We start from the raw sequence: 20,951 nt of genomic DNA on the forward strand, positions 1-20,951 counted from the left end.
CCCAAACAGTATTAAAATAGCACCAGAGTCATCTTAAGAAATTAGAGAAAGAACTTGGAAACAAAACAAAAATAAACCAGAAAGAGGGAAAATTAAGGATAAAAGGCTGACATTAATTAAATTAAAACTACAGTATAAATCATAAATTTCTAAAAGTAGGTCTTTGGAAGACTAACAAAATAGATAAGCCAATTTAATGTGAACCTGATTAAGAGACAACATACGAAGGTGTTAATACAGGGGTGTATATGGGAGCTTGGTATTTTCTGCATGGTTTTTCTGTAAAGCTACAACTTCTGTAATTTTAAAAAAGAGAAAACAAAACAAGATTAGGAAAGAGAAAAGAGACATAACTACAGATATAGGAAAGATAAAAAGAATTTTTAGTTTAAAAACCAAGATTATTGATACATATTAATAAAGCATACAGTTCATCCAAAATGTACAATTAATGGTATTTGGTATAATCACATTGTTGTGCATTCATCACCTCAGTCATCGTTAGAACATTTTTATTATTTAATAATAATAATGATGAAGAACAAACAAACAGGAAAATTCTTCACCCCTCAATCTCTCTATGCTTCAGCTCTATGCTTCTGCTGTTCTTATTTGTGAATATTCTGTTGGAGAATTTTTGTACCTATGTTCATTAGAGAGATTGTATTTAATTTTCTTGTAGTGTCCTTATCTGGCTTTTGTATTAGGGTGATGTTCTCTTCATATAATGTGTTGGGTAATTTTTCCTCCTCTTCAATTTTTTGGAAGTGTAAAGAGGATTGGTGTTAATTCTTCTTGAAATTTTTTAGTAGACTGTGAAGCCATCCAGTCTTGGACTTTTCTACTGTGGGAGATTTTTGATGACCGATTCAATCTCTTTAAATGTGATTGGTTTGTTAAGTCCTTGTATTTCTTATAGTGTCAATGTAGGTTGTTGGTGCATGTCTAGGAATTTGTCCATTTTATTTAGGTTGTCTAATTTGTTAGCATACAGTTTCTCCTAATCCTGTTATGATCCTTTTTATTTCTGTGGGGTCAGTCATAACTTCCCCCTCTTTAATTTCTGATTTTGTTTGCATCTTCTCTCTTTTTCTCTTTGTTAGTCTAACAAGGGGTTTGTCAATTTTATTGATCTTCTCAAAGAACCAACTTTTGGTTTTGTTGATTTTCTCTATTTTTTTTTTTTTTGTTCTCAATTTCACTTATTTCTGCTCTAATCTTTATTATTTTTTTCTTTCTGCTTGCTTTGGGAGTAGTTTGCTGTTCTTTTCCTGTTTTCTCCAGTTCATGTAGATCTTTGATTTTAGGTCTTCCTTGTTTTTTAATATAGGCATTTAGGGCTATAAATTTCCCTCTCAAAATTGCCTTTGGTGTATCCCATAAGTTCACTTACAATATTTTCTTTGACCCACTGATGATTTAGGAGTGTGTTGTTTAACCTTTCCACATTTGCGAATTTACCTCTTTCCTGTCTATTATTGATTTCTAGTTTCATTCCATTATGCTCTGAGAAGGTACTTTGTATAATTTCAGTCTTTTTTATATTTATTGAGACCTGCATTGTGGCCTAACGTGTGGTCTATCCCAGAGACATATCCATGAGCACTCAAGACGACTATATATAACCTACTGAGTTTGGGTGCAATGTTCTGTATAGGTCTTTTACGTCTAACTCATTAATCATATTGTTCAAGTTCCCTTTTTCCTTCTTTATCTTCTGCCTAGTTCTATCTAATGATGTGAGTGGTGTGTTGAAGTTGGAGACTTGTGATTGTGGAGAAGTCTATTTCTCCTTTCAGTTTTGTCGGAGTTTGCCTCATGTATTTTTGGGCACCCTGGTTAGGTACATAGATGTGACTGTTATTTCTTCCTGGTGGATTTTCCCTTTTATTAATATATAATGGCCTTCTGTATCTCTTAAAACTTCTTTTGCATTGAAACTCTGTTTTGTCCCATATTAGTACAGCTATTCCTGCTCTTTTTTGGTCACTGTTTGGTGGGGTATCTTTTCTAGTCTTTCCCTTTCAACCAGTTTATATCTCTGGGGCTCTTGTAGGCTGCATATGGGTGGCTCATATTTTTATATCCATTCAGTCTTTTTTTTTTTTTTTAAAGATTTATTTATACCCCCTCCCGCCCCCCTGTCTATTCTCCGTGTCCATTTGCTTTATGTTCTTCTGTGTCTACTTGTCTTCTCTTTAGGCAATCCTGGAATCTTCTGGAGTGGGAGAGAGGTGTTCAGTCTCTTGCACCACCTCAGCTTCCTGGTCTGAGTCTGTTATTGTCTCTTCTCTCTATCTCTTTTTGTTGCATTATCTTGATGCACCAGCTCTCTGCGTAGGTCATCTTGCCACCTGGGCCAGCACTCCTGTGCAGACAGCTCTTTGTTTGGGCTAGCTTGCTGCGTGGGCCAGTTTGCCTTCACTAGAAGGCCCCAGGAATTGAACCCTGGACCTCCTGTATAGTAGACGGGAGCCCAGTCACTTGAGTCACATCTGCTTCCCATCCTATATCTTTTGATTGGGTAATCCGTTCACATTCAATGCTATTATTGTAAATGCATTATTTACTTACACCATTTTATTCTTTGGCTTTCATTTGTCATATCTTATTTTTGTCTTTTTACTCTTTTGGTTATCCTTTCTGCTATTCTTTCTTCTATATTCTACTCCAAGCCTCTCCTGCCTTTTCCTTCAGATTCTAAGGCTTCATTTAATAGTTCCTGCAAAGGTTGATTCTTTTTTACAAACTCTCTGTTTCTGTTTGTGAATATTTTAAACTCATTTTGTATTTTAAAGACAATTTTTTATTGACAAGATAAAGAATTCTTGGCTGGCAGTTTTGCTTTCAGTATCCTAATTGTATCATACCACTGTCTTCTCACCTCCATGGTTTCTGCTGAGAAACCCACACTATGTCTTACTGGGCATCCCTTGTATGTGATGGTTTGCTCCATCCTTGCACCTCTCAGAATTTTCTCTTTATGTTTGGCATTTGACATTCTGAGTAATATGAGTCTTGGAGTAGGTCCATTCAGATTTATTCTGATGGGGGTACCCTGTGCTTCTTGGACATATAAGTTATTACTTCCATGAGAGTTGGGAAATTTTCAACCATTATTTCCTCAAATACTCTTTTTGTCCCTTTTCCCTTCTTTTCTCATTCTGGAACTCCCATGACATGTATGTTGTTTGAGTTTTGTGTTATCATTCAACTCCCTGAGCCCCTGCTCAATTTTTCCATTCTTTTCTCTCTCATCTTTTCTCTTTAATTTCATTTGTTCTGTCTTCAGTATCACATGTGCCTCTAATGTGTTCCCCTCTGCCCCTAAGATGGCTCCCTCATCTTTTTGCTTGTTGTTTGAGTTCATTGTCTGCTCATTGCTTTGTTGGTGGTGGTGCTTGTTTTCTACTCACTGTTTTGGTGTTATTGGGTTTTTGTTGTTTTTTTCATCCTTGTTTCTTTGTCGTCTTAGGAGGCACCAGGAACTGAACCCCAGGACCTTCCGTGTGGGAGGCGGGTGCTCAACTGCCTGAGCCACATCTGCTCCCCTCTAATGTGTGGTGTTTTTTTTTAAGATTTATGTATTTCTCCCCCCTCCCCCCTGTTCCTTCTGTTGTCTGCTCTCTTATGTCCACTCACTGTATGTTCTGTGTCTGATTGTATTCTCATTAGGTGGCTCTGGGAACTGAACCTGGGACCTTCCAGAGTGGGAGAGAGGTGATTACTCTCTTGCGCCACCTCAGCTCCCTGTTCTGCTACGTCTTCTTATTTTCTTTCCTCTGTGTCTCTTGTTTTGTCATCTTGCTACACCAGCTCTCTGCGTTCACCAGCACTCCTGTGTGGGATGGCTTTCCTGCACTGCGTGGCATTCCCACCCAGGGCGGCACTCCTGCACGGGGCGGCATTCCCATGTGGGCCAGCACTCTGCATGGGCCAGCTCACCGTGTGGGACACCTTGCTCTCACCAGGAGGCCCTGGACATTGAACTCTGGACCTTCTATATGGTGACAGGAACCCACTTGGTTGAGCCACATCCATTTCCTGCTAATGTGGCTTTTTTTTTTTAAAGGTAGGGAAACATCTTTTTTTTAAAGATTTATTTATTTCTCTCCCCTTTCCCCCTGTTTTCTGCTGTGTCCATTCTCTGTGTGTTCTTCTGTGTCTGCTTGCATTCTTGTCAGGCAGCACCGGGAATCTGTGTCTCTTTTTGTTGTCATCTTGCTGCATCAGCTCTCCGTGTGTATGGCGCCGCTTCTGGGCAGGCTGCGCTTTTTTTGCACGGGGCAGCTCTCCTTGCGGGGCACACTCCTTGCACGTGGGGCTCTCCTGCACAGGGTCACCCTTGCATGGCAGGCACCGCATTCCTTGCGTGCAGTAGCACTGCGTGTGGGCCAGCTCACATGTGCCAGGAGGCCCTGGGTATCGAACCCTGGACCTTCCATAGGGTAGGCAAATACTCTGTCAGTTGAGCCACATCTGCTTCCCTCTAATGTGGTTTTTTTAAAAATTTCTCTCCCCTTCTTGCCCCCCCCTCCAGTTGGCTACTCTCTGTGTTCACTGTGTGTTCTTCTGTGACCGCTTCTATCCTTATCGGTGGCACCAGGAATCTGTGTTACTTTTTGTTGCATCATCTTGTTGTGTCTGCTCTCCGTGTGTGCAGCACCATTCTTGGGCAGGCTGCACTTTCTTTCATGCTGGGCAGCTCTCCTTACGGGGCGCACTCCTTGCACATCAATGATAAAAGTTCTTCCATTGCTAGAATAACAAATGTCTATAGTAGAATAATAGTAAGTCTACTTTAGTTCATTGTTCATTCCCTGATCTTGAGGATTTGGAGATTTATTTATTTATCTTTTTTTTTTTTTTTGGCCTTTTTTAAAGATACATAGATCACAAAAAATGTTACATTAAAAAATATAAGAGGTTCCCATATACCCCACACCCCACTCCTGCCACATCAACATCCTCTTTCATCATTGTGGCACATTCATAGCATTTGGTGAATACATTTTGGAGCAGTGCTGCACCACATGGATTATAGTTTACATTGTAGTTTACACTCTCCCCAGTCCATTCAGTGGGTTATGGCAGGATATATAATGTCCAGCATCTGTCTCTGCAGCATCATTCAGGACAACTCCAAGTCCTGAAAATGCCCCCACATCACATCTCTTCTGCCCTCTTCCTGTCCTCAGCAACTGCCGTGGCCACTTTTTCTACATCAATGCTACAATTCCTTCCATTGCTAGTCACAGTAGTTCTATAGTAGAATACCAGTAAGTCTACTCTAATCCTTATTTTATTCCTCCATCCTGTGGACCCTGGGATGGTGATGTCCACTCCACCTCTATATAGAGAGGGGGTTTAGACTCCACACGGATGATGGATGCAATTCTCCTGCTTGCAGTTGTAGGCGCTCTTGGTTCTCTGGTGTGGTGGTTGACCTTCTTCACCTCCCTGTTAGCTGGCCTGGGTAAGTCCAGTGAACCAGAGGGTAGAAGGGCTCAGCTGGCACATGGACAGTCCAGAGATTCAAGTTTCCTGAGTATACACCAACCCCAGTGCCAACCACAGGTTCAGTAAAAATGACAGAAGAGGTATGTGTAGAAAGGTCACATCTGAGTCCAACTCCATCACAATCAGGAACACAAATTCCAAATAGGGCCCACTGACAAGGCACTCAACTCCAGAGCCATCTGCCATGACTATAGAACCTGTGTGTCTCTGTAGCCCTCAGGAGCACCAGTACCTGGGGTTGTATCTATTTTGACTGTCTCTGGGATCCTGCTGAGATGTGCAGGACCCTCTGATGACCTCCCAACTCTTTTTTGAAGACTCTTAGCCATATAAACTCATTTGTCTTTACCATTTCCCCCTTTTATTCAAGGTCTTTTTCTAGTTGCATCATCAGCTGGTGATTGGTAGTAATCCCTCGACACCAGGGAGGTTCATCCCCTGAAGTCATGTCCCACACTGGGGGGAAGGTAATGCATGTACATGCTGAGTTTGACTTAGAGAGTGGCCACATTTGAGCAACATGGAGGCTCTCAGGAGGTAACTCTTAGGCAACCTGTAGCTCTAGGCCTAGTTGAAATTTCAGGCACACAGGCTCATAAGCGTAGTCATCAGTATCAAGGGCTCATCATCACATGGGAGATACTTATTTAATTTTTTAAAAATTTTATTTCTCTCCCCCCACCCCCGCCATTTGTCTGCTCTCTGTGTCCATTCGCTGTGTGTTCTTTTATGTCTGCTTGCATTCTTGTCAGCGCATCTGTCAGCACAAAAAGAGAATCTGTTTCTCTTTTTGTTGCATCATATTGCTGTGTCAGCTTTCCGTGTGTGCGGCGCCACTCCTGGGCAGGCTGCACTTCTTTCTCATGGGGTGGCTCTCCTTACAAAATGCACTCCTTGCGCATGGGGCTCCCCTATGCGGGGGACACCCCTGCATGGCAGGGCACTCCTTGCTCGCATCAGCACTGAGTGTGGGCCAGCTCACCCCACGGGTCAGGAGGCTCTAAGTTTGAATGCTGGACTTCCCATGTGGTAGGTGGACGCTCTATCAGTTGAGCCAAATCCACTTCCCTAATTTACTTTTAAAGTAGAAGTTATTATTTAATTTCTTCATATGTACTTCCTAGTTCTGCCAGTAGATGGTGGTCTTTGACCACCCTCCCAGTTCAATGCCTAGTCAGAGTGTGTTTGCTGCAGCAAGGACTAGAGCAGTGTGATAGAGGCTCCTGCCTGGAGGCTAAGAAACTCATATTTCACAATTTCTCAGAGGCCGTTCTCCAGCCTCTGCTGGCAGCCCTCTCCCTTTTCTACTTCCCTTTGTATCCTCAGCAATAAATCCTGGTCTATAGAGAAGGAGAGTGAGAAAGTCAGATCTTATTAGTCCCAGATCTTTTTCGTCCAGAGCAGCCTCCAAAAGCAAATAATGGCACAGCCCCACCAAGCCTGGAAGGGGTCATGGGTCTCAGCAACTGTATTTGTCAGTCAAAAGCTGAGTCAGCAGCTGAGTCAGCTTTGGTCTGTATCCCTCTCACTCCCCTTTCCTGGGAAAGTGGATCCCTGCGGCCCCCTTGTAGTCACTGGTTCCTGAGGCCTGAGAATTCAAAAGTGTCTGTAGTGTGGGGGAGGTTGAAGGTGGTAGCAGCTGTGGCTTTCAACTCAGTTTTGCTGTCATGATTCTTTTCCTTTGTCCCTCTCTCTTTTAGTTAGTGTCCAGCCTTTGCCTAATGTCCCAAACCCTAGAAGATATTTTTCCAGCCTATTTCTGCCTGTCCTCTAGCTGTTTTTCTGGGAGAGAAGAGAGCCCCCTGCCTTTCTGGTCTGCCATCTTTAAGAATTTTAGGATATTACTATATACAACTTGATGGCAACAGATTTGAAAACTGAATGTAAAATGAATTTCCTAGTGAAATATACATTAACAAAGCTGCACCAAACAGTGGAAAGCCTTTCTAGCTCTAGTTCAGTAGAAGAGATTGGAAAGGTGATTGACAGTCTACCAGTGAAAAATGGACCAGGGCCACTTGGATTCATAGGTGTTTTAGTTTCCCAAAGGGCGATGATTAAATGTGCCAGAAATGGGTTGGCTTTTATAAAGGGGATTTATTTGTGATAAAAGTTTATAGTTCCAAGGCTGTGAAAAAGTCCAGCTCAAGGCACTTTCATAAAAGGTACTTTCTCACCAAAGTCAGCTGCCATGTAGAGAAGCAAGATGGCCACTGATCTCTGCTGAGGTCTCTGCCTTTCTGCAGCTGTAGGCAAATCTGGGAAGAGCTTGTTTTTTACCGTGCCTCTCTTCTCAGTCTTGGCGGGTCTGCTTTTTTCCAGAGTTCAGCTGTAAACTGTCAGGCTTATGGCTCATTTCTTCATGGGCCTCAGCTCTTTGAGCCCTTGGGGGGCTTCTTTCCTTGCAACTCAGCTGTGGGCAAAATTGTCCTTTCTTTCTTGTGGCAGGATCAAACATTGTGGCTTCTTTTTTCTGTGTCTGTGTCTGTGTCTTTCTGCGCCTCTGTTTATATCAGGCCCAGCCAGAGGGTAGAGATCCAAGCCGGCTCATGCCTCACTGACATAGTTCAATCCAGAGCCCTACATCAATCTTATCAAGTAACATAATCAAAGGATCCTCACCAAATTTAATGCAAAGGTATCATACTGACAGGAATAGATAACTTCAAAAATGTAATCTTTCTCTTTAAGTTATTTAAACTATTTTGGGCGTGAAAAATTATAATTCCCCAGTTCATTTTCTATGAAGCCAGAATAACTTTGCCATAAAAACATTAGAAGGATACTATTAATAAAAGCAAACTATAGGGCATCTCACTTATGAATATGTTTAGTGTATCGGTTAGCCAAAGGGGTGCTGATGCAAAATACCAGAAATTGGTTGGTTTTTATAAAGGGTATTTATTGTAGGAACTTACAGATACCAGGCCACAAAGTATAAGTTACTTCCCTCACCAAAGTCTATTTTCACATGTTGTAGCAAGATGACTGCCAACATCTGCGGGTTCAGGCTTCCTGGGTTCCTCTGGGCTCAGTTCCTCTGGTTTCTCCACAAGGTCAGCTGTAGACCATGAGCCTCTCTAGACTTTGCCTCTCTTCACAAGGCCAGCTATAGAGTATCATGTGATTAGCTCTGTCTCCCTGGAGTTTCCTCCTGTGTCTGAGGAGCTGTCTCTGTTCCTCTGTGTTCTTCTGGCTCAGGTCCTCCCTTCCTGAGGCTTGCTTCTCTTTCCTCTGTGAGCTTACTTCCTGGGGCTCCAGCTTAAGACTTCAGCATCAAACTCCAACATCAAAACTCCAGTATCAAAAAACCTTCAACTCTGTTCTTTGCCATGCCTTTTATCTGTGAGTCCCCGCCCACCAAGGGGTGGGGACTCAATGCCCTAATGATGTGGCCCAATCAAAGCCCTAATCATAATTCAGTCATGCCCAGTAATAGACCAGATTACAACATAATCCAATATCTATTTTTGGAATTCATAACTATATCAAACTGCTACATATAGCTATAAAATAACCTGGCAGGGTAGCAAGAAAATAATACACTGTTACAGTTTGTGACTCATAGATACTTATTTTCCTGCAATATTGTTTTGATTGACTTTTTCTCTAAATGCCATCTATGCTGCTTTTCCTCCCACTTTTACTGCCCTAAACATGCTTATCCAGCTCTGTTCATTGTGTTCTTTATGCAATCAGAAATTTCATCTTGTTTTAAGCTGCCAAACATTCTTTGGCACTCTTTTTATTCTCAGAATGAATGAGCCTGTCCATTATTCAATATCCAGGAAAATACTGGATTAATGTTTGGCCAAGTGAGAACAGCTTATATTCTTTACCTGGCTGACCCTGATGCTTTGATAACCCCTTTCAGGGTACCAGTTTGATTTTCTGAGTTGTTAAGTAATGAATCTAAGCACAGAGCACAAAACATTGGAAAATTTTAAAACAGCTAATATTTGTCTTTAATTTTTATCATGGATAAATCAAACCTTTTTCTTTTCTCTTTTTGTCTTTCATTCATGTTCAGCCTGTCCCTGTTCTAGGCACAACCCCTTCCACAGTCTCCACACACAACATACCCTAACCTCAGACCTATTTGCTTAAAGCCCCATTTCACCATAGCAGAATCTGGACATATCCTGGAACCAGCTCTGTGTGGCACAGGCTTGGCAGCCCCAACCATTTTTCATTGTGTGATCAGCATATCTCTGAGGGTAGGGAAGGAACCAAGAGGCCAATTTGACTCTAAACCCTGCTTATCCCTTTGTCTCAACACAGTGGGCTCCGACCCAGAGTTTGCACGCTATGTGGCAGGAGTGAGCCAGGCAATGCAGCAGAAGCGGCATGCCCACCATGGTCGCCGCCTAGGCAATCCCCGGGGTCACTGGCCACCTATGGATGATGCCCATCGGACCTGGCCTTTCCCAGAGTTCTTCACAGAAGGGTGAGTGCTGGGCACTGCAGGAAGGCTGAGTTTGGGGAATGGGTATCCTTCATAGGACCTATGGAAGGAAGCTCCTTATCCTTTGTGTGCTCTTGTCAGGCACAATTCAATTCCAAGCCCCCAGGTAAGAGAATGACACATAGTTAAACCCCAGAGATTTTTTGGCTGACCCTGTGATATGGCCCCATGAACACACCGTTGGTGTGTTGAAGACAGACTCTTCAGCCCTGGACAAGGATCTCTTTGGATGGTGTTTGTGAAGCAACTGCCTATTTAATGCAATCTTTATGTGGAATGAGTATGGCTATGAAACCCATGTGATTGATTTATTGATTGATTGAATGCTATCATTGGGACCTACGAAAAACAAAAGTGGGGGAGTGGGTGTAGCTCAGTGGTTGAGCACCACCTTCCCATGTACAAGGTCCCAAATTCAATCCTGGTACCTCCTTAAAAAAAAAAAAGAGCAAAGGTGAATGGTATAGAGTCCAGTGTGTGAAGACAATTGCCATGTTCTTCATAGAGGCAACTGGAGGTTGCTTTTTCCACATCCCTTACTGCTACCTGGGTAATAAATCTAGATAGCTAGAAGTCTCATCTTTTTGTTTTCTTATAAATCAATTTCATATACAAACCACAGGCTTCCGAGAGAAATAAAGGGAAGTGATGGATGTGTAACACTGCAATAAGGGAAAGGAAGAAAACTTCAGATTTTTAGGAGAGAGACAAGAGATCACCATTTGGTTAAGATTGCTCTTTTAAGGTTTGGGTGGAGGGAGGGGACTGGCCTCAGGGCTGTCCAGCCAGTGTTCAGTCTGGCTGCAAGATGCATGGGACCAGCTTCTGTCTTTGGCTTTCAGGGATGGCTTGCACGGCGGCTGGTCAGGTACTCAGGGAGACTCGGCCAGCTCGAGTGATGAGACATCCTCTGCCAACGGAGACAGCTTGTTCTCCATGTTCTCAGGGCCTGACCTCGTTGCTGCTGTCAAGCAGAGAAGGTATGAAGAGAAGACTTCTAAACCAAAGACAGGATTGAAGGGTGTATGAATTTTGTGGAGTTGGGGGGTGGAGGGTGGGCATTGCATATGAATTTGACCCACAGCTTATTTCTCTGGAAAGGTCAGGAGCCTAGTGTGAGAGAAGCAAAGGGGTCTTGGTCCCTGCGCTGACTGCAGGCCTCTAAAAAGCACCTTCAAGAGGTAGTTTCCACAAAGAATAGCTGGCCCTGGCTTGCTGAGGCCTCTGTGGGGTCACCATACAGACCTGTATCCCAGATGACTTACATTGGGTTGAGGTTTTGTTGGCAGAACAGTCTCATGCAGTGATAGCCAAGAATACAAATAAGATGGGCAAGAGAGAATTCGGAAGATAGTCTGATGCTGCCAGTCTGTGCCTTATAGAAGGCAGGCTTTTTTGTCAGAGGAATAAGGCTGGGACAGCCAAGTTCTAATCAGGACTCACTAGTGGTCTGTGCAACTGCAGATGAGGGACTGGCCCTCTCTGACTCTTGGTTTCTTTTTGGATAAAATGAGCTTTAAGTGACTTTTTTCATAGTAGAAAAAAGTAGTTCTAAGAAGTATTCAGGGGGAAGTGGCCATGGCTCAATCAGTTGGGCTCCTGTCTACCATTTGGAAGAACCTGGGTTCGCGTCCCAGGGCCTCCTTGTGAGGGCAGGCGCCGCAGAGTGCCACCTGGCCCACAAGTGCCACAGAGAGCCGACTCAGCAAGGTGATGCAACAAAAAGGGAGACAAGTGAAAACGCAGAAAGAGTGAGCAGTGAATGAACACGAGAGCAGACAGCAAGCAAGCTGCAAGGGAAGGGTAATTAAAAAAAAAAGGTATGCAAAAGGAGTCACAATACTTAAAATGGGCTCTGTAATAAGAGAATTTGGACAGAAAGGAGAGAGAGTGTTGTGAGTTTGAGGAAGCAGGCCCTGAGGTGGCAGGCTCAGAGAAGTTAAATTCATTCTTTCATTCATTTGCACCTGTTATGTACCAGGCAAGTGTGAAAGGACTTCCTTCACAGAACTTAGACACAAAGTCCCTTCCCTCATGGAACTTACATTCTAGTGGGTAGAAACAGATAAAAACAAACAAAGATGTCAGGTTAGGTGCTATGAAGAAAATGAAAGCTGAGTACAAAGAGAGAATGCAGGGGGTAGGTGGATTTTCTCTTTTCAGAAGGGCAGTCAGGGAAGCCTCTCTGATAAGGAGAGAGCTAAATAAAGGGGGCAGTGACTGGTGAGGGGTTGACCATGGGACATGTGTGAGGGAAGAATCGAGTATGACACATAATGTTTTGACTGGAGCATTTGTATAAAAAGGGTTGTTGTGAACCAAGAGGGGATATGGCAGGAGGGGTGGGTTTGAGCCAGGGGTTGGGACTAAGACTTCTGATCAAGACATATTCAATTCAAGAGACCATTCAGACATCTAAGAAGAAGAAATAAGTCACTTTTAGCACCACCTGCAGAGTCTGCTATCTGCATGCAGGAGCACTGACAGAGCTTGAATGCCCCTGCCTGTGATCCAGCTATTACCTGTCTTTTTCACTCAACGTTATAACACAAATTCATATTTATTATAACACAAATTTAAATTCATATTATTAGAAAAACTAATGGCTTTTTGTTTTTTAAGTCATATATCCTCAGTGCATGGTCAACACTCAATCAATGTCTACTGAATAAATTAATAAAAAGTCAAAGCTGTTGGACCTTGAGAATGCAGCTGGGAAAAGCCAGCAGCTGCTCTCACACCTGCCACATCCATCCCCGCCCCACCTGCCTGGGACGGCTCTGCAGAAATGCACCATTCAAGTGTTGGCTTCTTTATCCCCCTGAATGCAATGGACCCAAGTCCTCCCCACCATCTAGAACCAGTGCTGGGAGATGCGGAGCCCACGTGGCAAGGGTGTTCCTTGGAGGTAAGTGAGGCAAGAAGCCTGGTGATGACTGCACTGAGCTCTTGGTTCTTGCAGGAAACACAGCAGTGGAGAGCAGGAGACCAGCATGCTGCCCTCGCCACCTCTTCTTACTACAGTGGAGGATGTGAACCAGGTATTACCGACCCTTCTTTGGCCAAGAGGGGCTGGGCTCTGGAGTACAGACTGTGAGCATGGTTCCAAAGCTTAAGTTTTAAGGGGGCCTCAGAGTAAGGAATCCTTTTTTTTTTAAGTGGGCCTTCTTGATTTGTAGTGAATAACTTTTTGCTTAACTTCCCTCTCCACACACAAAGTTGTCTAACTGAGGAGCCATCTCTGCTGACCCAGAGCCACATGGAGAGGAAGCTATAGGGCAGGGGTTCTTAATCTTTTTTGTTCCATGGACCCTTTTCCAGTCAGGAGAAAACCACAGACCCCTTACAAAGTCCACACTATACTGTGTATTATTTAATAAATATATCACACCCACACCAAGAAGTCCCCCACAAGAATGTTTTTTTTGAATTTCAGTTTAAGCTTATGGACCCCTTGGTGAGAACCCCTGCTCTAGGGCCATGCTATCCAATATGATAGCCACTAGCCATGTGTGGCCAATTAAAATAAAATTAGGATGACTAAAAATGCAGTTCCTCTGTCACACTAGCAGCCACATGTGACTAATGGTGACTGTATTGAACAGTGCAGATATGGAACATTTTTATCATTGCAGAAAGTTCTGTTGGACAGCACTGTTCCAGAGGGGGCTTTCACCCTGCCTTCTAGGTGGGATAAGGGCTGGAGATTTGGGGAGGTGGGAAAACAAGAGAAATTGCTACAAATGCCACTGACTAGAACCCTCTTCTGTCTCTCAGGATAACAAAACCAAAACGTGGCCACCAAAAGCACCCTGGCAACACCCTTCCCCACTGCCCAGCACATTGCCCAGTCCAAGCGCACCCCTCTATGCAGTGGCCAGCCCCAGCAGCCAGTGGAATGACACCATGCAGATGCTGCAGTCTCCGGTGTGGGCTGCAACCAGTGACTGCAGCACCACGTCCTTCACCTATGTGCAGACCCCGCCACAGCCCCCACCCCCACCAGCACACAAGGCAGTGCCCAAGGGCTTCAAGGCCTTCCCTGGGAAGGCTGAGCGCAGGCCAGCCTACTTGCCACAGTACTGATCCTGGGCTTTGCCTGCCCACCTGCCCAGAGTTGTTGAGGCTAGTGGCCTTACCCCAGGGCTAACTAGCTGACATCAGCTCCCCCAGAGGACCAGTGCACCCCTGTTCCAGGCAGGGATCCTTGGGGACAGGGGTGGTTGGCAGCTCCAAGCCTTTAAAGCCTAGCTTCTCAAACTTTGGAGGCATCAAACCCCTGGAAATCCAACTGAAAATGGAGGTTTCTGACCTTCAGGGGGATGCTTGGGATCTGTCTGCTTAGTAAACATGTCAGGTGGTTCTGATGCAGGTGGGCCACAGACCAAGCTTTGAGAAGCATAGCTTTAAAGTTTTTAGTCCCACTGTGTGTGTTGGTAAAGGCATCAGGCTTGAAGGCTGAGCGAAACTGACCATTCTTCTGAAATCCCCTCATTGATGTGTTATGACCACACCAATCACTGAATTTTATAGCCATTTTTTTCATGTAGGTTTTAGTTAAAACATTTCCTGCCTAAAATGCATTGAATATTTTAAGGTAACAGATACAGTGGCTGGAGGTTTGTTCAACACTCCCTTTATTTAAAAGATTATACAAAATAGGCAAATTAAAAAATATTTGTGGTCAGAAGCGCAATCACCTGGGTTTTCTGAGGAGAGCAGCCCCTCACCACCCCGGCAGTACTCGAATTTACAAAAGCAGCATCGTAAAGCTCACGTCAGAGGCATATTCCTGATGGTGAATGGAGAGAAGCCTGCCGGCTGCTGTCTGCATGCAGGGCAGAGCTGCTCCTGCTGCCACAGATACTTGCACACACGGCCAGATGCGTTGTCATAGCCCTCAGAGTGTGGGGTGTGGTCAAGGGCCGCACAGAGACACCTGCACTTGAAATTGCAGTAATACTTGTGAGCTGGCTCAGAAGACAACCCAATTAAGATGTTGATAGGAATTAATTGAAAGTCTTTTCCTTAAAAAAAAAAACAAAATCCACCTCATTTTCAGTTAACATGTGCCATTAAATAGTTAACATCCTGTGGATTTAGGGATATTTTCCAGTCAGAATGGATCCAGAATTGAATGGTGCTTAAATTGAGAAATAATAATAAATATATCTATATAGAATAGACATATCCCACTGTATATTAATTGAGGCTACAGAAAGTTCTTTATATGAAACTTATTTAAATTTTTCATATTTCATCTTTGAAAAAGTCTAATTGAGAAAAATCCTTAATATTTTCTGGTATGAAAGCTTGACAGTATTAATATTTTTTTTATATTTTCTTAAATCATTAAACCATTTTAATATATGTTAACTACTAATAAATGGTTTATTCTTTCTAACTCCATATACGCTTTTTCAGCAAAGATTGTAATAACACATTTATGTTCTCATTTTTCTACAGATATAAGTAAATTTATATTTAAAAATACCAAAAAGAAAAAATATATATGTATACACACACACACACACACTAATTATAGAGGACCCTTAGGGTGTCTGAGCCCAGCCACCTATTTTTAGTCCTGTGTCACCAGGCTGTCTCCAGCCCTTGGAAACTGTCCTTTGTGCTGTGTGGGGAAGCCATTGCTGCCTGTATGTAGGATACTGTCACCGTGGATTCCGAATATTCACCTCACCTGTTTACAGAGAACTGTTTTGTACATAGACTTTTTCAGGCACGCGCTTAGAGCGCACACACTCCCCGCGTGGCTCGTCTGTGTTAGCCGTCAGTGTGCACACATATCTCTGTTGGAGTTGTGGCTGTTTTACTTGTAAGATAGTTTTTTCTTTCCTTCAGTAATGTGTCCACTGTACCCTGTATTTCAAGTTCTATTACACTGAAGTACTCTTGTTTTAATAGTGCCTCCCCAAAGACCTTATCCTGGACAGAGGTCAATCCTTGATGCCCCAGCAGAGGTGACATCCTTGTCACTTTTCAGTTTGTTTTTCCCTATTAAGGAAAACATTTTGTAATTGCATCTCCTTGGGCTGTGAGATTGTGTGAGGCTGTTTGTGTGGTCTCCATGTAGGTGCTGTGTTCTCAGCACCACCTTGCTCTGAACACTGGTAATTCCAGGTGCTGCGCTCGGCAGAGGTGTCTCGCCAAAGCGCATATGTGTGCGTGTGTGCGTGTGTGGGTCCTTTGCTTGGCCGGGCGTGGCTGCCTTGCTCGGGCATCAGCAGGACGTCGTGTGAATAGTTGAACGCTTCCAAACTGGAACTCCACATTTTGTATCTTACTTTTACTTTTAAAGCTCCTATAAGTAAAATAACTATTGGCTTTATTAAAAATATACATTTAATAATACTTTGTATCTTTGTTTAAAATGACCAGCAGCCGACACCACTTCAGAAGCCTTGTCTGATTCTTTACTTTGAGAAGCCCGGTCATGTACCTGGCTTGGTTTTTAGGTCAGCGTGTCCTCTGATTCTGAGACCGAGCAAGGGGGTGACCACTTGAGATATTAGGATGAGCTAGAGTGGGCAGGAAGTAGAATAACCTCCTACACCTCTCCTGTTGGCTTCCTTAAGGCCACAGCTGGGAGAGGCCTCTGTATAGGTGGAGCCAAGGTCCTGAAGAAGTCTGTCTCCTGAAAGGATGCAAGCTCCCTCTTGAACTGTGATTTACCAACACGCATATCCCAGCATGGGTGTTGTGAGCTGCCAGACAGCCTTTCTGAGGAGGAGACCTAGGGATGAGCATTTACTCCACGCCTCCCTCCACCAGAGGTTCAATCTGTGGTAGAGAGACCTTGCCTCCCAGGGATAAGGAGGACCCATCTCACTATCCGATGCCATCCTACTAAAAAGAAGGAAAGATATGATGCAACCACAAATGGAGGGTGAGTTACAGGGGTACTTCAACTCATTCACATAGAATGACAGCACTTCAATGAAACTCTTTAAAATTCTTGATGAACTTAGGAAAATGGCGTAGTGTGGGCATTAAATAAATAACTTACCAGTGTGTCACTTGTGCTTCTTTTGGCTGAGGTGCCCCAACGTTGATTGTGGAGCTCAAATACAAGAACCTTCCAAGCACACCTCAGGACAAAGTCGCTTAATAAGAGCAGTGTCATTTGAGTATGGTAAGGAATTAACTGAAAGTTCATAGTAAAATTCTATTAGGAAAAAGCACATTTTATTCAGTTGTGTTTAACACAGGCCTCCAATGCTGTTCATTTGACTTCTGATGCACTGCAGTGGTAAGGACAGGAGTCCCATAACCCCACCTGCATGGGATGAAAGCAGAACAGATACTTAACCTGAGCTCCAAGAGGGTCCTTGGAAGCCCTGGCATGGGGAGTGGATGGAATCCTGAAGAGGTTTTTCTACCTTCTTTTCCCATCTGTGGGTTCCTTGCAGGGAAGGGCTTCCTGCTCCAGGGGTGTCACTAAAATACCATACCCACCATGGAATGTGAGGGACTGGCCATTTCTGCACTGCATGGCCATTGCTGTGGCCTGCCTCCTCTAGAGACAGAGGACCTAAACCCTTGCATGTGGATAGCGTGACTGGTTGCCTCCCAACCACAAGTGCCAAGAGTCTGAGGAACCTCCAGAGGCAAGCTCCTGGGAGTAATCCAGGCAGCTGGCCATAATGATTCCACAGGGGTGGCTGGCTGGGGTCCAGGGCTCTGTGTGCCTATGAAGGAACTGGATGTAACTAGTGTTGGAAGTGAGTGGGGAATAGGGCCTAAGAGCAGAGGAAGGATGGTTTCAAGAGTCATGTTCATTTTAACATTTACTGATGCCACACAGGGGCCGGGACTTTGCTAGGAGCCAGGGCATCAAAGGAGATTGCAGTCCCTGCCCTTAAAATTCAGGCTTTTGGGGAAGACAAATATACAGAATATCAATGTAATAGATAGTTTTTCTTTCACAGTTTCTCCTCAACCCTCAACATACCCTTCTTCACCCTCAGGTGAGGACATGCACACATACTACTTTTTCGGGTGAAAAGGATATCAGATGCTCACAGTCAAGTGCCCACCAACATTGCCTCCCTTTGCTCTGGATCCATCCCTTATCCACAGGGCCTTCATTCCTGCAGTCTACCCTCTCTCCCCAATCATCCATTTTTGTTTGACTCCTGCTTATTCTCATCCTACAAATATACCTTGGGATCGCGAGCCTTAAATTGTTTTAAATCTCCCTTGACCCCATCTCAAGCTACATTTTATGCTTTTCTTTGCATCAAATCTCTAAACCAGTCTGCCCAAAAGAAATATAATGCAAGGCACACATGCAATTTTTAATTTCCTAAAGTCACATTAAAAAAGCTTAAAAAAGAAAAAGGGAAATGAATTTTAATAATGTAGTTAGCCCAATCCAAAGTATTAATTCAACATGTGTTTAAAAAATAATACTGATTTTGTTAAATCTGAAGATTGCTTCTTTGAGATGGCTGGCCACTTTTTCCTATGGGTTCTTATGAAGCCACACTCCCCTGATCACCTGTCATTTCTTTTTGGGTTCTTTTACTCCCGATCTCCAAATCTGGGAAAGACCTGGGGTCAGCCCTTGGCCATCATCTGCAGTCACTCAGTGATCTCATGTACTCAGAGTTTCAAATAGCTGGGATTATACCAATTGCAGGCTCCTCACTCCCCAGACTTAGGTCCACTTCTGCTCAACAACATCCCTACTTAATTCTTTCAAAAATCAAGCACTTAGGTTTTCAACACTCCACATGTCTGTTTCAGCCCTATCTTTACCATCCCTACTAAGAGGCACCACCATCCACCCAGTTGTTCACGTAGAAATCCTGTAAGACACTCTCGATTACCCTTTACTACCTTAATTCAATCAGCAAGTCATGTAACTCTCCCCACACACATTTGAATTACACCATGTTCTTCAGTCTCCACTGTCATCAACGCGGTCCTCACCTGGCTCCTGCTTCTCTCAGGGCAGTTTTGCCTTAGGGTTTCCAGCCTCTGTCTTGCTCCCAAGGATGCTCCCTGCTCAAGCCTCCCCAGCAGTTGCCTACGGCCGGGTCCTCTTCTCTACCCGGTTTTGTTTTTCATGACAGCTTTTTGCACTCCCTGGAATCTTGTATGTTTGAACCTCCTCCCATGAGAAAGAAGGCCCCATAAGAGCAAGGACAGCACCTGGCACCGCCGAGCCACGTGTGCAGAAAACTGAAGGAACTCAAGTTCGATGAAACGGGGGGGCTGAGGGTGGGGTTGAGAAGCAGAATGCTAATATAGAGCAAGAAGTAGAGCTAGACTTAAGGGTTTAGTTGAAAAAATATAAATCGACTTTCATGTTGAACGAAAAGAACTATACATCATGACCCGAGTTTGTACCAGGACTGAAAAGAGGAATTAACATTAGGAGCTACGTAATCCCTTAATAAGTACAGAGTTTTCTGTTCTCTTGGAAACCCATGTCTACGGGCATACCGAAACGACAGAACTTGCTGAGAGACGCCTAGTGATTAAAATCAAACAGAGGGACAAGCTCGGCGTTTCCTCTACGATGCGGAAAGTGGTTGCCTCGACTATCTGCTACTCCGCGCGTGCGCGCGCACCCTTCACCCGGAGCATGCGCACATGTGAGCAGTAAGTCCATCCCGGACGTGCGGACACAAACGTTTTCCTTAGTCTCCAACTCGGTCCCAGCAATGGGGCCTGATCGGAGACCTGCGCAGGCGCGCTCGCCCCGCCCTCCCCAGACGTGCGGGCCCGCACGCAGACGCTTGCGCATGGCTCTCCCAACCCATCGCTGTCTGCGCACTCCCGCTTTCGCCGCGCGCGCACACGTGTGCACCCGCCCGCCTCGGGAGTGTGCGTCCATGCGCCAGGAGCGCTCCGGGAGGCCCAGCGAGGCGCGGTCCCTTCCCTCTCGCCGGATCACCGTGACTCAGCATCCTCAATGGGTGCGCCTCACCTAAACAGCTCGCGTAAATCCGTCGGCGTGGCTGTGGCGCGTCCTGGAGGCGACCTCCCGCGGGGCGTGATCAACTTTAGCCCCAGAGTAACCCCGTGCCTCTTGAATCCGCCCCTACGCGGAGTCCTCCCCTCTTCAGTCACTGCCCCCGCCCCCCATGACCCACTGACCTCCAGGTCCTGCCCGACCCCTGTCCTGCAGCCAGGACTAAGGCCTGATTTAAATGGCCCTGCCTCAGTTTCTCCGTCTGTGGAATAGGGCCTCTTGTTAGGAACTGTGCCTGCCACAGGCAAAGTGCTAGTTTCACGAATATTTATCTGGAGACCACTTTTTCTAGGGCTGCGAAAAAGCTTGTCCTCAAAAACTAGGACTGGGACTTCCTAACTGGCTTCTGCTCTACAGTCCACTCCTCTCTCCGGGGCCAGACCATTTTGCTGAGGGGCACTTGAAGGTCTCCGGCGCTGAAGCAGGGTCTTCTGAACTTTGAGCCAGGTTATCTTTCTATTCCAGTCAGTCCTTGATCAGGGCATGACCCCTCTGATCCTCTTTGCCCTTAAGGTCTCAGAGACTCTGGACCCTATACCTGGCATAAATAGTGTAACAGTTGTCATGATGGTGGTAAGAAACAGTAAGGTTTAACCTCTCCCCCTGCCCCTTCTTCCATACTCAAAGTTGCTCCTATGGACTATGGATGGATGGGAGAAGACATTGGAGCATACACTGAGGCAGTAGGCAGCTCTTGACCCATAAATTCTTTGGAGACTTATGAGTTTAAATGACAGATGCTGTACTCAAAATGGTGCAAACTCTTAGAGGAGTTACTGGTTCTGATCCGAGCCACAAGCAAAGCAGAGAAGTCTGGCCCTGGATCTTGGGATCTGTGAGGTTCACTCAGATAGCTCTCTGGGGATCATTCTCTCCATTGCTCTCCTTCAGACCAGGGACTGAGCCTCAGTTCTGTGCTTGCAGATAGGCAGCATAATCCTACAGAGAGCACAGAGCGTCTGC

General features: G+C 44.7%; 1 protein-coding gene across 19 annotated transcripts in view; it reads left to right on the forward strand.

Annotated features, from left to right (window-relative positions):
- Nucleotides 1–17,022, forward strand: part of GARRE1 (granule associated Rac and RHOG effector 1) — a 102,697-nt gene extending 85,675 nt beyond the window's left edge. For 15 of the 19 annotated variants that reach the window (XM_058280128.2, XM_058280148.2, XM_058280132.2 and 12 more), the window contains 4 exons: nt 9,802–9,967; nt 10,828–10,965; nt 12,948–13,026; nt 13,763–16,357. In XM_058280128.2, the coding sequence (XP_058136111.1) occupies nt 9,802–9,967; nt 10,828–10,965; nt 12,948–13,026; nt 13,763–14,071 (692 nt within the window). In that variant the 3' untranslated portion in view covers nt 14,072–16,357. Of the gene's footprint in view, nt 1–9,801; nt 9,968–10,827; nt 10,966–12,947; nt 13,027–13,762; nt 16,358–16,581 lie in introns of those variants that run through there. The other 4 variants (XM_058280142.1, XM_058280140.2, XM_058280143.2 and 1 more) reach the window with 1 other exon arrangement.
- The last annotated feature ends 3,929 nt before the right edge of the window (nt 17,023–20,951 follow it).

Source organism: Dasypus novemcinctus, chromosome 18, assembly GCF_030445035.2.
Source record: "Dasypus novemcinctus isolate mDasNov1 chromosome 18, mDasNov1.1.hap2, whole genome shotgun sequence".
Lineage (NCBI taxonomy): Eukaryota > Metazoa > Chordata > Mammalia > Cingulata > Dasypodidae > Dasypus > Dasypus novemcinctus.